At 41.2% G+C, this 24,437-nt stretch overlaps 1 protein-coding gene across 4 annotated transcripts in view; it reads left to right on the top strand.

The window, feature by feature from the left end:
- Positions 1-21,135, top strand: part of LOC109113387 (trinucleotide repeat-containing gene 18 protein) — a 62,492-nt gene extending 41,357 nt beyond the window's left edge. For 2 of the 4 annotated variants that reach the window (XM_042721331.1, XM_042721322.1), the window contains exons 18-30: positions 3,222-3,461; positions 4,143-4,546; positions 4,940-5,065; positions 6,443-6,620; positions 7,357-7,474; positions 12,370-12,445; positions 12,903-13,011; positions 13,550-13,666; positions 14,113-14,271; positions 14,595-15,865; positions 16,653-16,889; positions 17,028-17,102; positions 17,188-21,135. In XM_042721331.1, the coding sequence (XP_042577265.1) occupies positions 3,222-3,461; positions 4,143-4,546; positions 4,940-5,065; positions 6,443-6,620; positions 7,357-7,474; positions 12,370-12,445; positions 12,903-13,011; positions 13,550-13,666; positions 14,113-14,271; positions 14,595-15,865; positions 16,653-16,889; positions 17,028-17,102; positions 17,188-17,394 (3,317 nt within the window). In that variant the 3' untranslated portion in view covers positions 17,395-21,135. The remainder of the gene's footprint in view (positions 1-3,221; positions 3,462-4,142; positions 4,547-4,939; positions 5,066-6,442; positions 6,621-7,356; positions 7,475-12,369; positions 12,446-12,902; positions 13,012-13,549; positions 13,667-14,112; positions 14,272-14,594; positions 15,866-16,652; positions 16,890-17,027; positions 17,103-17,187) is intronic. The other 2 variants (XM_042721346.1, XM_042721340.1) reach the window with 2 other exon arrangements.
- Positions 21,136-24,437: the final 3,302 nt, after the last annotated feature.

Genomic DNA, 24,437 nt, shown 5'->3' with positions numbered 1-24,437 from the left:
GGCCACCAACCTCTTTTGCTGTGAATTCTCAATAATTTCTACTAATTTGTGATTACACCATTATAGAACAAAAACACACACACATACAAAAAAGACTGGATAACAGACGAGGTGTTGAAAATATATTTGTAACATACTCACCTCCTGTTACATGCCCTCAAGCCATGGTTACGCTGGGGAAAATATTTATTTGATCCCCTGCTGATTTTGAAGTTTGTCCACTTACAAAGAAATGAAGGGTCTGTAATTTTTATGGTAGGTTTATTTTAATGGATAGAGAGAGAATATCAACCACAAAATCCAGAAAAACACATTATATAAAGGTTAGAACTTGATTTGCATTTCAGTGAGTGAAAGAGTTATTTGATCCCCTACCAACCAGCAAGAATTCTGGCTCCTACAGATTGGTTGTGTGCCCAAGTGGAACACCGATTAGTCCGGTCACTTTAATAAGTTACTCCTAATGTCAGCTCGTTAGGTTTATAAGACACCTACGGTCAAGCACGGAGGTGGAAACATTATGTTTTGGGGCTGTTTTTCTGCTAAGAGTACAGGACTACTTCACTGCATTGAGGGGCAAATGGATGGAGCCATGTACTGTAAAAAAATTTTTCTTCCCTCAGCCAGAACACTGAAGATGGGTCTTCCAGCATGACAATGACCTGAAACTTACTGCCAAGGCAACAAAGGAGTGGCTCAAGAAAAAGAACATTAGGGTTATGGAGTGGCCTAGCCAGTCTCCAGACCTCAATCCTAAAGAAAATCTGTGGAAGGAGTGGAAACTTTAAGGATTTAGAGAGGATCTGTAAAGAGGAGTGGATCAAAATCCCTCCTGAGATGTGTGCAAACCTGGTGACCAACTTACGTGTGCTTGCCAACAAGGGTTTCTGCACCAAGAACTAAATCATGTTTTGTTCGGGGATCAAATACTTCTTTCACTCACTGAAATGCAAATCAATTTCTAACCTTTATATAATGTGTTTTTTCTGGATTTTCTTTTTGGTATTTTGTCACTATACGTTAAAATAAACATACCATAAAAATGACAGACTCTTCATTTCTTTGCAAGTGGGCAAACTTTCAAAATCAGCAGAGGATCAAATAAATGTTTTCCCCACTCTATATTTGTATTTGGTGGAAAAAGTTTTTTATTTATTTTTTTTATATGAAGTTTAGGAAATCTCATCCTTCTCCTCCTTCTCCATCATCATTCTCTTGTCCTCCTTTTCCTTCTTCTTCAGCTTTACTTCACCAATTTTATTTCGTTTATTTGTTTGCCATTTTTACATAGTATATAACCAAATGTTTCTCCTGGATGTTGAATTGAATTAAATGTATAATTAAGATTGTGTTAAGATAATGTATATGATTTAATTATTATTTTGATTGAAAATTTATTATTTTCCCACAGTGACGATAGATTATGGCTGATTTTATTATTTTTTTTTTCAACATTTACCACCAAGGAAGTAAGAGGTTTGAATTGAAAAAGAACATAACCATGGCTGCAGTGGTGAATGGTCTGAGTTGAGTCTCAGGAGCCATGGAGGACTGTCCTCACAGAGCCTGCTTTGTGTTCATCAGCTTTCTTCTTCCTGTGCACATCCTCTGCTTGCTGTCAGTTCTTGTAATACATGTTTCAGGTTTTAATGCTGTGACATCTATAAAATAATGTTCACAACATAACCAATCAAAGTCCTTGTCTGCTACAAAGTCTGTCTTTAACAAACTCACCTCTGGCTTCAGCTACTCACAACCACGCTGAAAAATCCTGTGTGTGTTTCCCTCACCAAACGTGTTCCTCACCCTCAAGAGAATGAGAGAAAAGGGAGTGTTGCTTAAAGTGGGTACCTACTGTCTTACAGTTAGTCCTTGAGTGTTTTTTTTTATTTTTTGTCAGTTTAGACAAGCTCTGAGCTGAAGAGACTGTTAATAATTGATGACTTTCTTAGTCAGGGATTCTGCCAGCAACCTAAGCTTTCTGCAGTGCTTGTGGCTTATTTCTATTCCCATTTTTCCCTCAGTGATTCAGCTCATTCAGCACATTGGGCAAGGCCACTTTACTGGCTGCTCTTATTTGGTTTGGGCTTTTGCATTCCAGGCCCCTCTCGATTTGGAAAGAGCCAGCAGCCATGCTGATTTTAAATCCTGCCCTAAAGCTCTGAAGGTTTGAAAGCTGCACTTGCTAGATCCTGCCTGCCCATCTTAGTATATGCTGCCTGCACGAAACCAGGCTTTGTCTCCCACCAGTAATCTTCTGTAGTGGTGGGTGGGCTGCAGTATTTGAGCAAGAACACATTAATCTAAAGAAAGTCGGCTTCTGTGATGCTAGATTACAATGGATACGTGAAAGTGAGAAGAGCACTACAGCTGGCAGAATGATGCATTAGTGCTAGAAATTTGATGGTTTTATTGTTCTACAAAAATAGTCTTTATATGTTGGATATTTTTTATTTAAATTGCATGGTATTGAAGTTTTGATTTAATGGATGATGATTGAAATGGATAGTTCGCACAAAAATGAAAATGTTGCCATTTATTTCCTCTCATGCCATTCCAAACCAGTGACTCTTCTTCTGCTGAACAGAAAAGATGATATTTTGAAGAATGATTTTATCCATGCAGTGAAAGTCAGTAGGGTCATAAACGACATTGATTGGACCCAGTTGACTTCCATTTGTATGGACAAAAAAAAACATTCTTCAAATTATCTTTTTTGTTCAGTAGAAGAAAGAAACTCTTACAGGTTTGGAATGAGGGTGAGCAAATAATGACAGAATTTTCATATTTGGGTGAACTATCATTTTAAACCTGGGCACTTCAACTCCAGTCCTGGAGGGCCAGTATCCTGCAGACTTTAAAAACAATCTAGATTTAACCCACTTGTCTGCACTTAAAAATAAAACTTCTTTATTGGCACCAAAGATTCCATATAGATTCCATGTATACATATATATACATACATACATACATACATACATACATACACACACACACACACACACACAAACACACACAATATATATATATATATATATATATATAATAAAACTTATGCAACCATTGTTTTTAAGAGCACATTTATTAGCTTGTTTAGTTGGGGTTAGAGCTAAACTCAGCAGGACACTGGTCCTCCAGGACTAGAGTTTAAGAGCCCTGCTTTATATGATGAAATGTCACAAGTCAAAAATCCTAAATGATTTTCTTTCCATTGTTAACAGAGTATTTTACCGAGCGGGATGATTATGATGATGACGATGAGGATGAAGATGGGTATGATTACGAGCTTGATGAAAGCGACGGCCTGTGTTCATCTTCCATAGAAGAGAGCGGGCTGGGTCTTCTGGCCCGTTTCGCCGCCAGCGCTATCCCGAGCCCCGTTGTCACCAATCCGCTCTCCGTTGTCCAGCTTGAGGTTAAACAGAAAGCCAAGAAGAAAGAGGAACGGCAGAGCCTTCTGGGTAAGGAAGTGCTCTTTCTGAATGGATTGGATCTTTTCCTACACTCTTAGGTTCATCTGTAATCTCTCAAATGGGACATCAGCTGCTTTTCTAAGCCCTTGGGACTTGAATTCCCAGGTGACAAGGTGATGCATTGTTATTGGTTGTCTTTTGTTGTGCTGTGTCGTGCATGTGTGCCGGCGAGTTGAAAGGTGCTTGGAGCAGTCACTCAGAAATATACACACCCATCAGTTGTGCCCCACCTTGAGAATGTAGTGTCATTATCCCCTCGATGCATTTGTGTGTGTGTTTGCTGCACCGCTTGCACTCGCTGAGAATGTGATGCTGACAGGCCTTGCTTTGAGGTTGGGCTGTGATCCGGAGCGGGTCCCCAGCAGTGCGTGCGACAGGCCTGCCAGCGGAGACCAGCAGCCCCCTTCATTAACTATTCCAAGACCCTTCAACAACATTTGGCTTTAATTCTGCTCCCACATCTGGCCCTGTTTATTTCTCACATGTGAAAATTATATTGTCGTTCTTCGTTTGCAAATGAGTTGACCACATGTAGATGGCTTAAATTATAGCAGATGGCCTAGTATTTACATTACTGGTATGTTTTTCATAAAAGGCACTTTGCGTTTATGTGCGAATGCATTTAGTTTGCATGCTTTAGTAATAAAAGTTATGTCTTCTGGATTGTAGGTACAGAGTTCGAGTTTACAGATTCTGAGTGCGATGTTAAGATGAGAAAGAAGTTTCCGTCGCTTTTGCATGGCAAGCGGTCTGCTCCTGAGCTCCCGCTCTTGCCGCCCGCGAGCATCATGCGTGTCGACTCCAGCCCCAGCAAGCGTGGACGCAAACCCAAGAAACTCAAGTCTCTGCGGGAGTTCAGTTTCGACCTTACTGCTGACGGCAGCGAAGACGAACAATGGACACGGCGGAGGAGCGAACGCATCTTCCTTCACGATGCTGCCCAAGCCAACCTCATCTCCCCGTCCGGCAAAACTCCTCTTCTGCTTACTTCCAAACCTGCTCGTGGCCCCAAAGCATCCCTGCAGAGCCCTAAGGAGCTGGCCAAAGGCAAGGAAGTGAAAGACCCCAACAAGGTAAGCCCTTGTTTTATTGATGTAGATCAAATCCTATGTGCCAGACCCAAGGAAACAGTGAGGGCGCTTGATACCAGCAGGTGTCCTAATGCATTTGTCGGACAAGAAAGCCTCCCGCTGTGAGTGTCATGTTGTTGGACACAAAAGGATGACTGCTGCTTGCCAGGCTACAATTACCAGCCATCACCGTTCCACCCTCTGCATCCCCCCCCCCTTTTTTTTATAGTGCTCAGTGCATGACTGCCTATTAATGTTTACTTCTCTATCCAGTGTTGTTGAATGGCTGTAATGTCTGGGAGAACTGAGCCCAATTGTGTCATGCATTTGTATGAGGCTTTTCACTCTAGTCCATGCTGATAGTTTGGCTTTGTATCTGGTGTGAATGTTCCAGAAAAGAGGATTAAGGAGACCCCCCTGTGTCTGCCCCCACCCCAGCTCTCCAGTACACCCTCGGACAGCACCGGAGCTCTCCCTGTCAGTCCAGGTCGCAAGAGCAAGCTGAAGCCCAAAGCTAGAGAGGTAACTCGGCTAACATTGCAATGCTAATAAGTCATAAATTGAACAATATTTTACAGTCTCTTCAACTGGGTTAATAAGTTCTGTTCATTTTTATTTAAGCTCATTTATATTTCTATTCAAAATTTGTGGTCAGTAAGATTTTTAATTATTTAAAAAAATATATATATTTTTATTATATATAGTTTTATAATAGTTTTATTCAACAAGGCATTAAATAATCTAAAATGAGAGTAAAGACCCTTATATTGTTACAAAATATTTCAAACAAATGTTGTTATTTTGAACTTTCTATTCATCATATAATCCTGAAAAAAAAAATGTATCATGGTTTCCGTTTCCAACATTAATAATAAGAAGAAATGTTTCTTGAGCAGCAAATCAGCATATTAGAATGATTTCTGAATTATCATGTGACACTGAAGACTGGAGTAATAATGCTGAAAATTCAGCTTTGCATCAAAGGAAAAAATTACATTTTAAAAATATATTCAAATAGAGAAGTTATTTTAAATTGTAATAATATTTCTCATGCTGTCTTGGTGAGCGTTGGAGACTTTTTTCCCAAAACAATTATACCAAGCTCAATTTTTTTTATTATATTATAGCTACCACTTTTATGGTCGATGACAAAAACATCCTCCTTTTGCATTTGTTTGGCCTGCCTTAACACTCTTCACTCATCAAAAAACATGATGCACTGTGTATTAAGCCACATTTTTGACATGACACAAATAAATATTTAAAACGGACTTGGTGTTGAGCAGCCTTCTTATGCTACACTGTGACGCCAAGGAGAAACACTGAAAGGGATCCGAATAATTTTACCTGGCAGACTCTAGGCCTATTGGGAAATGCCTTGCATTTAAATGAGCCGCCCCTTCCTGCTCCCCTGTCCTAGTCTGTATGGGCCTGCTCTCAGTACCCACCGTGACCAAAGGGAGGGAGGTGAGATGGGGAAGGAGAAAGAGAGAGAAAAGGGGTGAGTGCAGTAGAGCAGCAAGTCTAATTAGACTGCACACTCAGTGGGAAAGCAGTGAAATTAACTAAACGACATCTCGCTCCATCCATTTCTCCACCCCTTCTGCACAATTTATTTTTTTCTTCTCAAGATAAATCTCCACTGCATTTTAAAAATCTCCGCCGCTGCTATTCTTCATCTTATGTATAAATCACGTGTTTTAATGCACAGTGCACAAGCTCGGGAACTCCTCTGGGTATTTGCCACGTTCGAAATCAAGAAATCCTACATCTCGCGAGCCGAGCGTGTCACTCATCTAAATGGGTTTTACTGAATCAATTCTCCTCTAGTAAGCACATGGGTCTCATCTTTCGAACTGAACCAACAATGGCTCAGTGTTCAATATTTCATTGTCACAGGAATTGGGGCAAAATGTGCTTGAATTCCCCCAGCAGGCTCGAGGGAAGGGCGGTGCTGTCAGTAAACTGATGGAAAGTATGGCTGCTGATGAGGACTTTGAGCCCAACCAGGACAGCAGCTTCTCCGAGGATGAGAATCCCCCTGTGAGCGCTCAGCCTGAAAGACCCTGCACCCCCGGTGAGACGCTTTCACATTCCCTCTTGTCAGCAAGGTTCCCTTCATTGCTCCCCCGTTTTTAATTGCTGTTTTATGACTAAATCAGACTTCATTTTCTTGTCCATGCATGCAATTAAAAGTGAATGTCTTTAGAATGACGTTAAAGAGAGATAATTTCACAGCCTATTTTATCTTAATACAGCATGAAAAATCTGAAAATTGATTCGGCCTGATTGCATTCATACGTTAATGGGACGAGCTGAGAGTTAATGCATGCATTAACTTCATTTGAAAACCTTGTGAGCGGCTTGCTACCTACAATGACGCTATCATAATCGTCATGAAAACTTACAAGTGACTGATTTGGAACATTCTGCATTGACAGCAACACTGTGTGTGACACAGATAGCCCTTCCCATGAGAGAGAGGCACAATTCATAATTTCATTTTAATTCAATTAATTTTTTATATTTTTTTTTTACCTTGTCACAATGCATTCTGGGACTAACTTCTGTGCGAGGAATACATGTGACGCTGTCTTAGAATTTGGCTAAAATTAGATACTTAAATTACCTTTGGCAACAGTTTTCACATTAAAATGTTGCATCCGTAGGCAGCTCTGTGAGTTTTGGAAGATAGTTATTTTCTCTATCATTTGCAGTTTTAAGGTGGTGATGAGATGTCTCAGGTTTTATTTAGTAGCACAAGTTTCGGCATGTCTCTCTTCTCATCTCCCTCTGTTCTGTTTTTTCCCCAGCCCCTCGGAACTGTGTCATTAACAAAGATGAACTGCAGGATGGGTTACGGGTCCTCATCCCTATGGATGACAAACTCCTGTATGCCGGCCACGTCAACACGGTTCACTCTCCTGACATGTAAGAGACCCCCCACCCGAGCTGTTTCCATTCTCTTTATACCCTCTGCTGTGTCTTTCCTAAGAGTTTCTTACAGGCTGCAATAGCTGGATTTATGGAAAACTCCTATCTGTCTAAATTGGAAAATACTAAAATTACATTTCAAATCTGCAACAAAAATCCTACACAAACTGTCCATTGAATGGTCAAACAGCATACATTTACGTTGGTCCAGCCAATTCACATGCATTCCCAAGCATGTGTCTCAGGACATTGATTGTTTCTATGGGAACCTGCACTTTCAACAGAAGTTGCAGTGACACGATGACATCACCAATTAGCAATTAGCTGTTTTTATTAGAAGGTGAGATTTGTTGCACTGTATCATATTGCGTGTTGCGGTTTCTTACATTCATAGGAATGTGAGTGAACTATCTTGGTATATAAACAGTCTTTGGCAAAGGTACATTAAGCCAATAAGTTAGTATGTTTATTATTTTTTAAAATCATGTTTAATTGACAAATTCAACATTATTGTCAATCCTTTAGTGAGATCCACTGATTGGAGAAGTCGTTGTAACCATGAGAACAGAACTCACAGTGACGATGGCTATTTAAATCTACCTTTTTGTGGTGTTTGATGCTTTTACAATTCAAAAGAAGGTGTTTTATTGTAAGAAATATATATTACAGTTATACAAAATTCATTCATTTGATTGCATAATTCTCAGTACTTCATGTGAGGAGAAAGTTTAGTCTAGTTGTCCTCTGGATGAAGTGTTGTAATGTTTTGATTAACCTCAGAGCCGGTTGGTTTGGTTCAAGGCTTAGAACCAAGGCCGCTAAAAAAGTTGCCGTTCATTCCTGTGCCCTATTTTAAAAACCGCTTACTTGAGCCACTTAGTGTTACAGGGAGTGAAATATTGCCAAGTCTTTCCTATTGTAAGGTCCAGTTCAGAGTTCTCCATGGAAAAATTTGGAAGTGCAATGTTTTGTTTGGTCAGGAAACAGAAGGGCTGTGAAGTGTCTTGAGGGAGGCAATGACAGAAATGGGCAGTTTTGTTTTGTTTGCACTTTGTATGCTTTCTGTAGTCTCCCATGGCCTATTATCCACTTGGATAAACAAGTTTTAGTCTATTGAGGGGTGAGAGAGCTTGTCTCAAAGTCAACCCTATAAAGGATAATCTCATTTGGTGAGAAATGTCAAACTGGTGCAGCATCTGGTCGGGGGATCTTTAATGAGAGGGGCTCTGTTGCGTTTCTGCCCTCTGTGAAATGTGTTTTCCTCCAGTTTAGTTTCATTAGAGCAACAGCCCACAGTTGCTCAATAACGGTGTTTAACATGCAGCACAGAAATGCATCTTCCTCTTATCAGTCCGAAAGTGAGGAGCCGCCATCATTCAGACGCCCATCACAATCCTTCTCCCAAATTCCAGCGGTCTGCGAGCAAGAGGTCAATCAACGTGCTGAAATTCTGGATGTTAGTTCATAAACGTGTATTCCTAAATTAAGGGAGGAGATAGGTGGTGGTTTATCTGTTGCGTGGCATAATGAGATATGTTTTATCATATTTTAGCAGTGAAGTATCTCTCCCTTTATCGCTCACTATGCATGTGTCTCTTGTACTAAAAATAGCAGTTCCAGCCAAGGAAAGGGAAGGTGCCTTTGTGCAGGACTGTGTTACCATGGCTCTTCAAAGCAGGTAGTTCGGTGTGACGGTGAGAACTGCTTGCGAGAGAATTTAATATGATGAGAACAGGCGCTAGTGCGGAGAACTTGACTGCAACATATCGCTTGTTGTCCACCCTGCCCTCTGGAAATTTAATTCTGTGATGGCTTGTACTACACAACACATCCGTGCTTGGGCACTCAGATGTTTATATGCCGCCGCTGATGCTGTTTATATGCCTCGCCTGTCTTCATTAACAGAGCCTGTTGCGGAGAGCCTGGGCTTCTGCAGGCATGAACATACTTGCAGTACATGAGAGCGGATTGGTTAATTGTGTAGTCAATAACTCACACAGTCGGTGTTGAATTGGAACTGAAATCTAGGGTAAGGAAAAGTGTCTGTTCTCAGCCTGAGCCTTGGCTTTCACAAAGCCTTTGTGTTCTACTCAGAAAAGTCCTTTGGAAAAGCCATTGTCACATATTCTGACGTGAAGACCATGCTAATGGGACAGGCCCATTATTTATGTGTAATGGCAAACTAATTGAAGCTTTCACTCCATCCTTTTTTCTCTGTTGTATCTTTAGTTTTAGAGTTGTGGTTCTATGTAAAGAGAGAGAGAAAAATGTGATTTTTCACCGATAAAATTCCCCATCTTTTACTGTTCCGACAATAATCAAAGATTTCTGAATGTCATCTCAGATAGAAATATAATATGGCAAATTGCATTTTGTGCTTCTACACACAACTACTTTCTTTTGAGCGGTTTTCTCCATTGACATGTAAATAGTCTGCTTTTTTATGCTGTTCTGCTGAAATGCTGAAGTATTTATTTATATGAAGTGGTGTTGATATAGTATGTGTGAGTATATGTGTGTGAATCATCAAGTACAGTTTCAAGATATTCAACACCAATTTAAACCCACACGGAGAAACCAGGATAAGGCTGCTTCCCAAATAAATAAAACAATGTATGTAAAAACTTGATCAGAGTTAAAATTATTTTTATTATGTGAGAACAAAGAGACTGTGGAATGATAATAGACACTTGCTATTTAGGAAAATCAGTTTCTTGGGAATATTATACATTTTTGTGGCAGTTGCACAAAAATGGTTTAAAGCAGCATGCCGTAATTGCCGTAAGAATCCCTTCCACTTAACAAAAACAAATTTAGAATGACCATTCCTATGTCCTAAGCCCACATCAGGCTAGCCATCCACAGACTTGACAGATATTTAACCCTGCTTGTCCGGTCAATCTTTCTCCCCTCCCTGACACAGCTGGTGTGAATTTATCCCAGGCTTTGCACGTTTGCAGACAGAACCAATCAGGCTTGGCCAGCAGAGTCCTCCCCCTCAGGCCAGATCCAGGAGGAAGTGATCTGGAGGACACTGTCCCACATCACCTCCCAGGTCCATGTCACAGTAATAAGGCTGCCACTTGGTGATGGACACCTCTGAAGCCTGGCTCTGGGTCCATGCTTGAACTGCAAGCACCCTCATGAATCCAAATGAAAAAAGGCCAAACATCCAACTGCCTTTTTTTTTTTTTTTTTTTTTTTAACCAGAAGCCCCATCTTGGAAATCACCCGTGCAGCTGCATGTATGCGCCCATTCTGATTTATAAAGCCCATGTGCTTGCATCCAATAATTGAGAGTGACCTGCACTTTAAAGAACCGGTCACTGTTGTTTCTCTCTTTCTCAGACAACCAATAAATGTCCAAAAGCTTCCTTTTTATCTAAAAGTATTGATGTGTTTGCTTGTTGGTTCACTTTGGCAGTAGAAACTAATTTAGCTGGATGTGGCTGTTGCAGATTTTACAAAGGTGAAAACTGCCAACTTCCAGAAATAATATTCCAATAATATTCTAAATCTGGAGAGACAAAACTATGTTTGGATTGTGGGCCGCCTACACACTAACTTAGCCTGGTCTGCCTCTTTTTATTCCTTTTTTCCATTTGCGTCAGAGCCCATTTTGGCTCTCACATGCGATGTCAAGACACTGACTTATTTTACATATCCCCACTGCTCTGACTTCTTGACAGTAAAGACAATAAAACTGCTGCAAATTTATCGGGCAAGGAATTCCAAAAAAAAAAAGGGGGCAAGCCCCTCCAAATTGTATCTCTAAAGTTGAATAAGGAAGGGAGGGTGGTTGGAGAGAAAGCCAAGCTCCTTTGGGTATTGTGAATAAAGTTCGGTTCAAAGCTCAGTGTGTTTCTGAAAAGAGCCCTGTCTTCAAGCTCTTGGGCTGCTGAGTCTTTAGGTTAAGCCATCTGCATCTCCTCTCTACAGCCTACTACATTATATTTTTAGACAAAACCATTATGCACTGGGTGCAGAGTGCAGACGGCTTCCTTCGACAGTTTCATGTGTGTTCTCACCTACCCGACATGACAAAAGTGATTCATTTTATTACTACACGCGTGCATATTATTCCAAAGAATAAAAACAAGGGTGGTCTTAATCTTTCATCACATTGTATTAACTTTCTCGACTTTCACTTCTTACTGACATCAGCTAGGATGTGCAGGCTATTAGTTCATGTTAAACAATAGCCGTATAGCTCTACAGCCATTGTTTTTGTCTATTGTTGTGGTTAAAGCAGCCTTTAAAGCAGCAGCCTACAAACGTCATATTTAACGCATGCATTAACTGAAACTTCATCCATCACCTACATCTATTTTAAAATGCATGTTATTGATCTATAATTAGATGCCATTGATTGTGAATAAAATACTTCTTTCCATTGACGTATGCAGGACTTTTTTAACATTTAGTCTGTTAAAACCCGCCCCCTTTCTTAAATTTACTGCAAGCTCACATTCAGATCTGCCTCCTTCTAATCAACAAACAATGCATAGCCTACCCTACATTATTTTTTATTTATTATTCATTTTGATGATTTCATTGCACTCTGATGTACGTCACAATACAAAAGAAAAGATCTGTCACTATTTGCCTGAATTTGCAGTAATTTCATGCCAGATAATATTTCATATAATAATGATAGCAGCTGTGTGGAACAATTACTTTTCACCATCAAATAAATTCCTAATGGATAAAATAAAGTCCTGGCCTACATTTTGGTTTGTTACGTTTGAATATCCTGATGCGTTTTGAAATGAGTCACAATATGGAAGTAAAATGGGTTGCAAATTTTATATCGCTGTTAATATTTCCATGAAAACAGGATGTGCATTGCCCAGATTTTTGTTTTGGGCTCATGACTGTGTCCTGTCTTACAGATACAGTGTGGTGGTGGAGGGCGAGAGGGGGAACAGGCCACATATCTACTGCCTGGAGCAGCTGCTACAGGAGGCGGTCAGTGCGCCACACTGCCCTACACCATTCGTTGACCCACATACACGTTACGGCTCACCACAACAGGCCTGTGTGTTTAACTCCAGGCACACTCCTCATTTCCTCTCTCTGCTAACAGGCCCGGGGCACGGTGTAATATAGAAGCTGTTTAGCACCTTCCCCTGCTATTACGCTAAGGGCATGTTTTGCTCCAGTACCTCTGTTGGTTTAGGCACACACGCTTTAGCGACTACTGCCTTTCCTTCCTAATGTACCGTTGGAAGCGGACCACTGCCAAGAGCAACCTTAGCCATTACCGCCTCTCTAAGATGGATTATATACACAAAATGTACATTTCTTCGCCAGAAAATGATTCATTAGTTATTCGGCTAAGAAGACAGACGACCGCAAAGTGTCTGAATGCACACAGGTGTTGATTTAATAATCCTCTCTGATCCACACTGCCTTTGTCCTACAGATTATTGATGTGAAACCCCCCTCCGTTAGATACCTTCCCCAGGGGACCCGGATTGCAGCCTACTGGAGCCAGCAGTACCGTTGCCTCTACCCTGGCACGGTCGTCAGAGGTACAGTTTTCCTGTTCCGCTTAATTGAGCACCTTTCACTGGCTATTACAGACTATTAACCAACACGTTTTACTGCGTCTACGTTTCTTAAATAGAAAAAAATCTGCACAAATGTCCACTGTCCTTCGCACAGAAGCATAGTGAGAGAACCTTTAAGAGTTGTTTCATTTCCTTTAATCTAAATCTTTTAGCCAAGCCCATAAGCGCTGCCAGATAAACCGAGCTGGGGAATGAAGGATGGTGTGGTTAGCTACATGCAGAGCTCTGCTCTATTATTATTTATTTTCCCTCCTGCTGAGGAAGGAGGGAGCTGGAGACTTGTCAAGAAACTCTTAAAGGGAGGTCGCTGCTACTGCCGGCATCAGCCAATGAGAATGAAAAGGCCCTGTATGAATCCCTGCAGCCGCTGCTGCACCACTGAGAAATATGCGGTCGCTCTTTTCACGCGGCAGTGTTTGCTGTTTCACTCAGTGGAAATGTAAATTGAGGTGATGCATGTTCTTTTGCGTCAGTCGTCAACCCTGTTATGTGTCCACAGGGAGCTCAGACATGGAAGACGTGGATGATTTGATTACAGTGGAGTTTGACGATGGAGACACTGGCCGAATCCCGCTCTCTCATATTAGGCTACTGCCGGCGGACTACAAGATTCAGTGTGAGTATTCAGCGAAGCTTGGAGTAAAAGCCAAGGCACGAAGGAGCGCATGAAACATTACCTGAATGTTGAAGTTAGGTAAACAGCTCATATGTACACTTTTTGATTTGGAGTCAATGCGCCCACTGATTTGTTTGGTTTTGCTCTTGAAGCTTGATGATGGATTCAGTAAAAGATGTTTTTCCACTAGTTGCCAGAGGGTTGCATATGATTGAGAAAGAGACTGAGAGATTTGAAGTCTTGTGTGTAATATTTAAGAGCGCTGGGTAAATATTAATGTGTGTTTATGTGTTTGATTGTGAAAATTTTGTGTATGAACAATTTTCAAAATATGTGAGTAGTAGAGAAGAACATGGAAATAGTATTTTTGTATGTGTCAGTTTTGTCAATTACAAATATCCTTACTGCGTCTATTAATATTTTCTAAACTGAATTTATATGAACAGGTGCAGAACCGTCCCCTGCTCTCCTCGTGGCCAGCACCAAAAGGCGAGGAAGGAAGTGCAGTAAGAATGTACCTGATGGCAAAGAGACACCACCCAAAAACATAGAGGAGTCTGCTCCGAAAAGCAGGGGCAGAGGAAGAAAACCCAAACCCAAGCCTGGTAATTTCCACTACTTTGAACCAAACATTTGCCCTCATTGACATTTTGGCTGGTATAGAAGTGTTTTTTTTTTTTAATGGTTATTGCTTTGGTTCAAATTAAATATTAAGAAGTCAAATCTGGTGTTACTGAAATGAGAAATGCAGTGATTTTACAAAAAGTGGACTAGATTGGTGGTTTCATAGATAGTAAATCACTTTCTTTTGCTTGGAAAGAGCTTACTGTCAGAACAGGAACTGCTTTAAGCCTCCCAGCATTTTTATAGAGGTAAGTGTGTTTTTGGTCTGGCATATTAAAACCTTCCCTCCTGTGCTGCTTTCCAGAGCCTGAAGTCGCTCCAAAGGAGCATGAAAAGCCTGACACACCAACCCCAACGCAGGTCCTCGAGAGGCCCCTGTCCGGCCAGAAAAGCGGCCCACCACCAGGTAGAAAAATGAAGCAAGTCTGCAAAGCCAGCCCCTCCATCCCTGTATCTAATGAAAGCCAGAAGAAAACCACAGGAATCAAGCCCCCAGGCAAAGTCCGTTCCCAGCCCCAGTCTGTCTACTCGCCGCCGCTCTATGGAAAAGTTCTGTCTGTGGATCTCTATAATGAGCCCTCCACTTCTCTGGCCTCCTTTATTTCCAGCAATGAGACTGCGAGTCCTGCGGGGAAAGGAAAGCCGGTCAAACGCTTGCGGAAGCCTGAGGAGGAGGCATCTGGGTTTGGTGTGAAAACGCAACGCAAGCAACCTCAGACCGAGATCCTTATCAAACTGGACCATGAGGGAGTCATGTCACCCAAAACCAAGAAGACCAAAGCCCTCATGATGATGGAGGGCCAAAACCTCTCTAAAAGAGAGAATAAGTCTGTCATGGGTGTCAGCTACACTACGATATCCACTGCTGACAAAACACTCAAAGCTAAAAACAAGGCAGTTGAGGCAGACCCGCCTACTACTAACGAGAGCGTGTCCACCTACAGTGTTCGTAAGCTTGGCAGTGGCAGCGAAGGTCTGATGAAGGTGAGCAACTCTGGGGAGAAAGTGAAGAAAGAACTGGAGTGTCCCAACTGCAGTAGCAGCAGCAGCAGCTCGGAGTCTGACGGAGAAGAGGAGCAAAGGGCCTCCCAGGAAAAGAAGCCCAAACAAGACTCGACCAGCTCCAGCAGCTCACGGGCATCAAGTCCCACCTCTTCCAGCTCATCCACAAGCAGTTCCTCATCCTCAGCTGGTTCTCACTCTTCCTCCTCCTCATCATCCTCCACCACCAGCGATGAAGAATCCTCCTGTAGCTCAGATGAAGAACCGATTGCTGTTTCTCATCCATCCCCAGCCGCAGAGCATGTACCACCTCAAGAGGACGAAGACGAGAAGGCCAAGTCAAAAACGGGACCTGGTGCCAAACAGGCATCTGACACACAGCAGCAGAAGCCCCAGAGACAGCAGAAGGTGAAGCAGGGTGTCGGTCGCCCCAAAAGACGAGAGGGAGTCCACCTCCCAACAACTAAGGAGCTGGCAAAAAGACAGAGGCTTCCCTCCGTCGAGAACAGGCCCAAGATCTCTGCTTTCCTTCCTGCCAGACAGCTGTGGAAGTGGTTTGGAAAGCCTACTCAGGTAAGCCCATGGATTTTAGGATTGCGTCTTTCTATGCCATTTCTAATCTCAAATTATGTATTGCACTGTGTAAAGTCCAAAGTATACTTCAGTTTTAATGTGAACGTGAAGGTATACCCTTTCAATCTGTGCTTAATTTTGTTAGCAGATATGAACGCAGGCATTCGACACGTGCACTACAAAGTGTCTAGTGTCTGTGCTATTTATCTTCAGAAGTTATGACTGATTAAAAAAGAGTTGCATGTATCTTTTAAACCTCACACAAGCACTCATTGATGTAGGTGTCTTTAGTTGGAATAGTTCTGTCTCCATGTTCTCTTTTTCAACTGTGAAAACGGCCTGAACCAGTGTTGCCACCTTGTGGACAAACTAATTAATGCAAGTAATTCAAGAAGCTGATTGTATGCTAGCATTATGTTGATGAAATTTACACTGAGCACTGAACACATACTCCAGTGTACGCATACTTTGGGCTTAATTGAAATGATGATAAAAATTACATTTAGTATTTTTGGAAAAAAATGGCCGACTCCTTTGTCTTGCTAAGGCTAATTTCAAATCTAGCATTTTATGTATACTAAATCTACGTAATTGACTAATATTTCAAAAAAAAAAGTTGCAAATATAAATGAAGGCCTGGTAAAAAGTTTCTAAGACTATTTTAATATGACCTTCATATAACAAAAAGGAAAAGGTTCAAATCTGTTAGTTTTCATAACAATCAACCCCCTAGGACATAAAAAGTGCCCGAAGAAACATCCTTTGCTTTTCCTTCAACTTCTTACAGAGGCGGGGAATGAAAGGGAAGGCAAAGAAGCTTTTCTACAAAGCCATAATGCGTGGGAAGGAAATGATCCGTATTGGAGACTGTGCTGTGTTCCTGTCTGCTGGACGACCCAACCTCCCCTTCATTGGACATATCCAGAGCATGTGGGAGTCCTGGGGAAACAACATGGTGGTCCGTGTCAAATGGTTCTATCATCCTGAGGAAACCAACCCTGGAAAGAAACTTCATGACAAAAAGGTTACTTTCATCTCCCTTTGCTAAACAAGAATAATGGTTTGCGGGCACTGCATCATGACGTTAGTACTGGAATGGTACTTGATCTGTCCCAGTCTTGCCTTTATCTGGGTTTGTAACTAATCAAATTTTGTTTGGCAGAACTGGGATCAAATGTCTGGCCAAAGTCTTCCTGCTGTTCTGCAGGCTTCCAGTCAGAGAAAAGACTTCATGGAGGTAAGAAAACCAATCCAGTAAATGGTTTGATCATCTTAGTCTGGGTGAAAGCAGACTGATAGATCTCTCTGCTTTCTCTTTTTAGCGGGCCCTGTACCAGTCCTCTCACATTGATGAGAATGACGTCCAGACCATTTCTCATAAATGTCTGGTGGTCAACCTTGAGCAATATGAGCAGATGATTAAAACTAAGAAGTACCAAGACAGCGAAGACCTCTACTACCTGGCCGGCACTTATGAACCCACCACGGGAATGATATTCAACACGGATGGGGTTCCTGTAATCTGCTGAGGATCAACAAATGAGGCGTGTGGAACCAAATGAATGAGATACAAGGGCTAGACAGATGTGTTTGCTTCACCCAAAGCCAGACTAATCAGACGAGTTCAGAAAACGTCCTGACAAAGACACAAGCATCCGTTGAGAGACTACTTCAACAGATGTCATCATGTGTGCACATCATTTCAAACACGATGGTTGATGGTATTGTAAAACTGTGCTAGATTCGAAGTTCAACGCAAGTGTTTGGTCTGTTAATGGGGCACTTTGCTTCATGCCTGTGGTGGACAAATGATGTTCAGGAATCTCCAGTTGAAGAGTAAAATGTGTCAAAGAAAGTGAAAGCATGTCAAAAATGTCTTGAAGGTCAGCTGCATCTGCACTGCTTGAGCCCTGTTTGCCTCAGCCATCCCCGGTGCTGCTGGAATGGAGGTGACACCACTTCTGCAGGACTCATTCTCCGGGTGAGAAGGCCTGCTTGGAACCAGCTTCCTTGGCCGTGGGACCAACAACGGAAAGAGTAATTAAAGCTGACAGGCCATGTCACACTTCTGCCCAGAGAGTCGTCCCCACCACATGCTCCACTGTCCAGCTACTGCTGCTAGATCCCTGGCAGAACTTCAAGGGCTGGCTAATGAACTCAGATGGGTAAAACGATAGCAGACGTAAAGCTGCGGCTCATGTGAGAAGCACTTAAAAGAAAGGACAGAACTGTGGTCTGCGAGCCTGCAAGGACTCTTTATTAATAGGAAAGTGTGAGTCACTTTTCCACCGAGTGGCTCAGAAGATCTATCAGAATATTTATATACGATCCTCGCCCCTCAGCCGCGGCGGCAGAAAGGTTTCTTTTTACGAGTCAAGGGCTCTACTAGGACGGAAACAGATGTAGATGACGCCTGTTTGTAAATACATGCATACAAGGTATATACGATATGAACAAATATATTTTATTTTCGTGCACCATAGTTTTATGTGACCGTAATTTTTTTCAAAGCAGCAAAAGATAAAAAAAAGCTTTAATAAGCTGTGAATAATGTTTCAATTTTAACAAATATCAGGAACTAGTTTTAGAGTACAGGTCTTGTAAGTTGTTACTGGAATCTCAGATGCCCACTACATTTTCGACGTAATGTAATCTTGATATCAAAACTACTATTACAGGACAAATGGTTTGTGGGATTTGACAGTGTTCGAAGCCAGTTGTCCCATAATGCAGTTTTGCAACAGAAAGCACTTAAATTCTGCCCTTGGTCTTACACAGGACAGACTTCCCTTGACAATCCCCTGTTCAGGTGGACGGGAAAACCATTTTAGGTCTCTCATTGCTTCTCAGGGTCAGTGAGAGACGGAGAATGAGAGTTTAAAAGCAACATATAATCAGGCTACGCTTGCTTATCATGTCTATTTTACTCAGCTTTCTCTTTTTTCTAGAATTATCCCCCACAGAAAGCAATTACATCTCATGCATGAAAGCACTTTCTTCAAATAAACAAATTGCAGCAGCGCAGGTGACGTTATCTTTTAGCTCTGAAAGTTGAACGCAGAGTTGTTTTTTGCCTTTCTCGCGTCTATCTCGACTTTTATTCCAAGCCGTTTTCTGATTCGTTCTTAATAGCCTTAACCTTGGTCTCTAAAAGCAAAGTCTGAATGTTGTCTTTGAAAATAGGTCCTTCTGATTGATATCGTGCTTCAGAGAAAGTGCCATCAATCATCAGAGGCAGTTAGGACCAGGCTATGTCTTCACTGCTTCTCTAATCAAGACCAGTCAAATGTATTTGATTTATGGCTTCCTTGCATGGATGAAGAGACTAGCAAACACCTTATTTGCTTAATTGTAATTATGGTTCTTATTTGTGCCTCATTTTTACGGTTCAAAGGAGGTATGAATGTCTTTTTGTTTTTAAGGTTGGACACGTGTTTGGACACTATGTATGTATCTTTTTTTTTTAAATAATGAAACAAAAACAATTAGATGATCTGTACTGATCTTTTTTTAAAGAATTATGGTTACCAAGATAAATAGAAAAGATGAGGTTAGAGGATAATTTTTTTGGTTGTTGTCTGCAGTTGCCCAGCCAAATTTTTTAAACTGTAATTCTTTCTACCTCCCACCTTGGTTCAACGTTTCATGTTTTTGTAATATTTTCTCTTGGTGGTATTTTTACACTTGTGAAAGAAATGTCACTGCACGTGGGCTTTTAAACCATTGCCTGTTTTTAATTCTTTCGCCATGATGAATACCTTGATGTCTCTGTGAATGATGTTCATTGGATACTTATTGGTTCTTTCTGTTGTTTTGTTTTGTTTTATTTTTTCCCTCGTTTTTTGTGGGAGAATAGAGAGATCAAGGGTATGGACACTAGAGACTTCCAGTCTTTGTGATTGGAAAATATTTGGCCTACTCAGTATTTCGTAAATTTCTTTATATTATAGAAATGTTGACACTATTACGTATAGAAGAACAGTCTGAAATGTATATTTTTTCGTGTACGTTTCATATTACATTGCCCAGTCTCTCTTAAAGAGATATTATCTTGTTGATATTCAATAGGTTGTATTTCTTAACATGTTTTATCATTTGTATGTGTGGTCTTGAGGCTTAAAACGATATTCAGCCTATTCCGGTTTGGACTCTTTTTCTAAGCCACCTAATTTGGTTGAGGATTTTACGCATACCCAAAGCTGATTCAAATGCCAAATGATCTTCAAATGCACAGTGAATCTGAAGCAACATTAAGCAAGCTCTTTTTGATTTGACACAATCTTTTAAATACAGATCTGTGTTGAATGTTTTTGCCTGTTTAGCGAGTTGTACAATTTAAGTGCCCCTCAAAACAAACGTTTACTCCGAGCTTGAGACAAGCTGTAAAGCACTTTTTAAGAGTATTTTTGTCTGCATGTTTTAGAAATCATGTATATGCTTCTAGGAATAATATTAGAGCAATCAACTAAAGTATATTTTGCTTATTGTGATGTAGTGTAACTGAATGGAGGTCAGAGTTCATCCCTTTAACTTGGGTCACTGAATGAGACAGTGGCCTCTGCTGGTAGCAGTCATATGGGATGAATCACTGATGTCCTCTGCTACTCGTCCAGGGTCCGTTTGAGCGTATCTTATGTATAAGGTTTAACTGGCTTATTAGTAAACAGTGTATAGCCAAGCAGAAGCGTTATAGAGTTCACTGTTTGCATGATTCTGTTCGATCTTTTTTTTTTCTTTCTTTATGACACTCCCCCTCTCGGAACAATCGTCCTCCATGCTTAATGTGCAATACTGCTGAATTTGGATTCTCTGAGGTAGCTGCTAGTGAGGGAAGGAACGTGTTCATGAATGTGGGAGATGAGAGAGGGAAAGTTAGTTTGGACTGGAGGCTGGTCCTTCACTGGTCTTCATCTGCTGTTCCTTCAGCATTGATATGGTCCTGTTTCAAAAAAATAATAATAATGTAAAATGCTATAGTTTTGAAATTATTTGAAATTTTAAAGCATCAAGGTTTTGTAAATGATCCTTTATGAGAGGGGGAGATGATTATGGATATACTTTGTACACACATTTAATCTTGTAAAAAAAACAATAAATTTTTTTAAATATTAAAACCGATATAAAAGATTGCTGTTGACTTGTGCGTGTGAACTATTGGAATTTGATTTTTTTTTTTTTTTTTTTTAAAGACAGCCAGCATTATCAGTGTTTTTCAATTCTTTTAGTATCTCAGTATTTTCTAGTTCATCAATAAACGTCATAGAATGCAATTGTGTTTGTCTCATTTTTTGTGCCGTATTTTTTTCAATAACTGTCTTTGTAAAAACCCTCTGGCTCTGAATTGCCTCAATCCACATTGTATTTGAAGTTGTAGATGAACAAATGAGTGGATCCAAAACCTTTTGGGAGAACTGTTATTACAACCTGATGAGCTTTTTACAGCTGCCGTCGTTTGCTGTATAAGTGCATCTTTAAAGATGCCTGCGAGAGCCGAGCAATAAGACTTGTAGTGTAACACAGACCACCATCATACTAAAATTTCGGTCATGTGACCACAGGAATGTTGTAAAAAGGATTCATCTTACAAATTGGCTGAATTGCAAATACATGTCCACATTGAGGAAAATGAATGTTGTCCTCTGTGAAAATATTGTGGTGCACTATTGCACAAATGTTATTTGTGTTATGGTAGTCCTTGAGCCATTTAACCGGCAATGGAATGTTTTCCCCACCCCTTCCTTTAAAAATCCCATTTCAGAAAGAGCGTTTTTCAACATGCGTGATGATTCATTGCACACTATGTGCTGTTCACAGTGGTGCAATAGATTCAGAAGGTCACCAGGGTGTTTTCTTAGGCAAGAGGTGGTTTCTGAGTCTCCCTCGTGAGCAATCACATTCATCAGGATACCGGTTTAGAGCTTCCTGGAACAATTCACAATTTATAGCAGCTGCATTGAACTGAAGCTGAGCTCATTTTGCTAATACTAGTGCAACATCTTTGGTGAATTCGCCACTCGGCAACTGAATGAAGCTTGCTTTGAGAAAAAAAAAAATTGTTTCCTGAGCTATTAAAGTTACCAAGGGAGTCATGTTTGCTGCGTTGATCATTTATAAATTATTTCTTCAAGTGGAAATGAGCCACCTCCCTTCCAACATGTTTGCTGATCTTCAGTCTACCATGGTGAAATGGAGCTAAAGTGCTCTCTTTAGAAGGAACTCCTATTATTAGTGGGCTGGTATGACTGTGACCTCACTGTTTGAAACCATTCGCTGTTCCAGTACTCTAAATAAGGAAGAGATTGCATTTTAATTGCTTGTGAAATCGTAAAGAATGCTTGAATGGTGCCGTCACAAATCATGTTGAATTTAAAGCCCTTGGCATATTATATATTTTTTTTCTCCATCAAAAGCACTTCTCAATTTACATGAACACTGCAGATGAGATTTGAAAATGCACGTCATTGATTTTGCTTGTAGTGGCATGAACATAATGCAATCTAATGGAAGTGTGTCTCAAACTTTATTACTAACAAAAAATGCAAAGGGACAGACAAGACAAAAATGACAAGTCACACATTTGGAAAGACAAAACCAGTAAATGATGAACTATCCCTTTAACTCCCACATTTGGGTTCGCTGTATTTCAGCAGGGTTTCACGATCCTTTCATGAATCACTTTTATAAAGACAAAGGCGATCAAATCCCTCCATCTTTCTAGTGTAAAGACATTCACAACCACTGAGTTGCTGCGATCCATTGACGCTAAAGATATGTTTGAACCTGCTGCTTTGATGTCAAGTCAACACATCAGAATCCAGGCATTTTTCATGTCAATCACTTAAGCAGAGGCATTACATAAGAAAAAGGTTTAGAGACCTCTGCGTCTCTCTGAGCCCACGGATAGCATGCAACAAAGCGCAATCAGAGTAGCACTTGCTCCCTGTGATGTGTAGTAGCGTTCTTTGTGTCTGAATCCGGTCGTTTGAGAAATTACGGACTAATGACTCTCCCTATGCTCTTCTGCTTGTGCTTTCAGCAAGAGAGAATGCACATGTGACTAAAAAATATTCAAAGGTGTATCACCTCCAAATTATCATGGAATTACATTTAAATAAATGAGAGAACGGGAGCTCTGGGGCAAAGGCAGCTACGGCTCAATAATGTGCCCTGAGTAATCGGCAACTCCCGCTGTGTGTGAAAATGACAACAGTCAAAAGTGATGCAGTTGCTCAAAGGGAGCATACTGTATATGTATGGCTACATGCATTATGATGCCCTAAAAAAACGTTTTGAGCATTTTTAAGAGCAGAGCTGTGGTGAACCGCCACTGTCAAAGCTATTAAAAGCAATTAAACCCTCCAATAAACCCACCTTCCTCTCTGTCGACTAGCTGTGTTCCTCTGTCAGAAGGGGCCACAGTGCAACGCTAAGAATCATTATGCTAATAAGACCAAAAAAAGCAGAAAGCAGCCATGCAATATTCATACCCTCCATCATGATAAACTATTCAGGAGTCATTTAGCCAGAATGCTCATTTAACGAACTGAGGCGTGGAACAATTAACGCCTGCTGAATGATGGAAGCGTACTGTGATGGAGAGGACGTCAGCAGCTCAATCTCTCACCAGGGATGCCATTTCAAGTTCCACACACTAATGGTTGACTTTTCCTCTACACCTCCCCTCAATATCCAGAGTCCATTTTGTGTCTTCCATCACCAAGGCCACCATAAAATGGCCTCCGAATGGAAGTGTGGCTCATTTTCACCTTTACCGATCCCTGCTAAACACAAGCTGCGTTTGAATGGAGATATGATTGAGTATTTGCTTTAGGACTGCATTAAACATTAAGATCCTCAGAGCAAGGGTCATCCATATTGCGGGAGCATTTTGCCATTTATGACCCATTAAAATGATTGTCGTATAAAAACAAACATTTATCTGCACTCTCAGTCCATTAGTATAAAAGGGAAAGTGGAATAATTCAGAAGTGATTGCTGGGTAGAAAATGGTTTCATTTCAGTGAAGCGGTGCCCTGACCCTCTGGGGTCTGCGGATTGGAAGGAGTCTCAGTCCAGAGCCTCTGCCTTTCCTTCATTACTTTGTGAGCTGACAGAAAACAAGCTGACTGGCATTGCTCAGGGCCACGAGGCCTTTGTCATAGCACTGAGGCCCAAGACCTGGTCCTGTCATGGCCCATATCACTCTGGCTACCAAATTGCTTCCCCCTCAACAGGAACAGGATTTATGGCAGTATGAAGCGCAGAGATGCATGTCTGACCATGCTCTCGGCTGTTCAAACTGCTTCAGGGAGGACCCTGTTCATAAAATAATCTCCAGGGCATAGCAATCACCACCTCAGCATTAAGACGAACAACACACATCACCGATGCGTGTGTGTGTGCACCTGTTAGGAATAAACCAAGAAAATGTGTGCAATGGACCTCGGCTCCTCACAGGAGAGCCATTTGCCTTGTTGTTCCAATATCCTGCTGTGTGGATACATTAGTGGCCGACTCCCCCATTCCGACTGTCACCGTATCTCCGGGCTCCCATTGTGGGAAGAGAAGACAC

The sequence above is a fragment of the Cyprinus carpio genome, chromosome A3, assembly GCF_018340385.1.
Source record: "Cyprinus carpio isolate SPL01 chromosome A3, ASM1834038v1, whole genome shotgun sequence".
Classification (NCBI taxonomy): Eukaryota; Metazoa; Chordata; class Actinopteri; order Cypriniformes; family Cyprinidae; genus Cyprinus; species Cyprinus carpio.
Note: the sequence above shows the minus strand (reverse complement) of the source record. Positions and strands in the feature narration are given on the sequence as shown.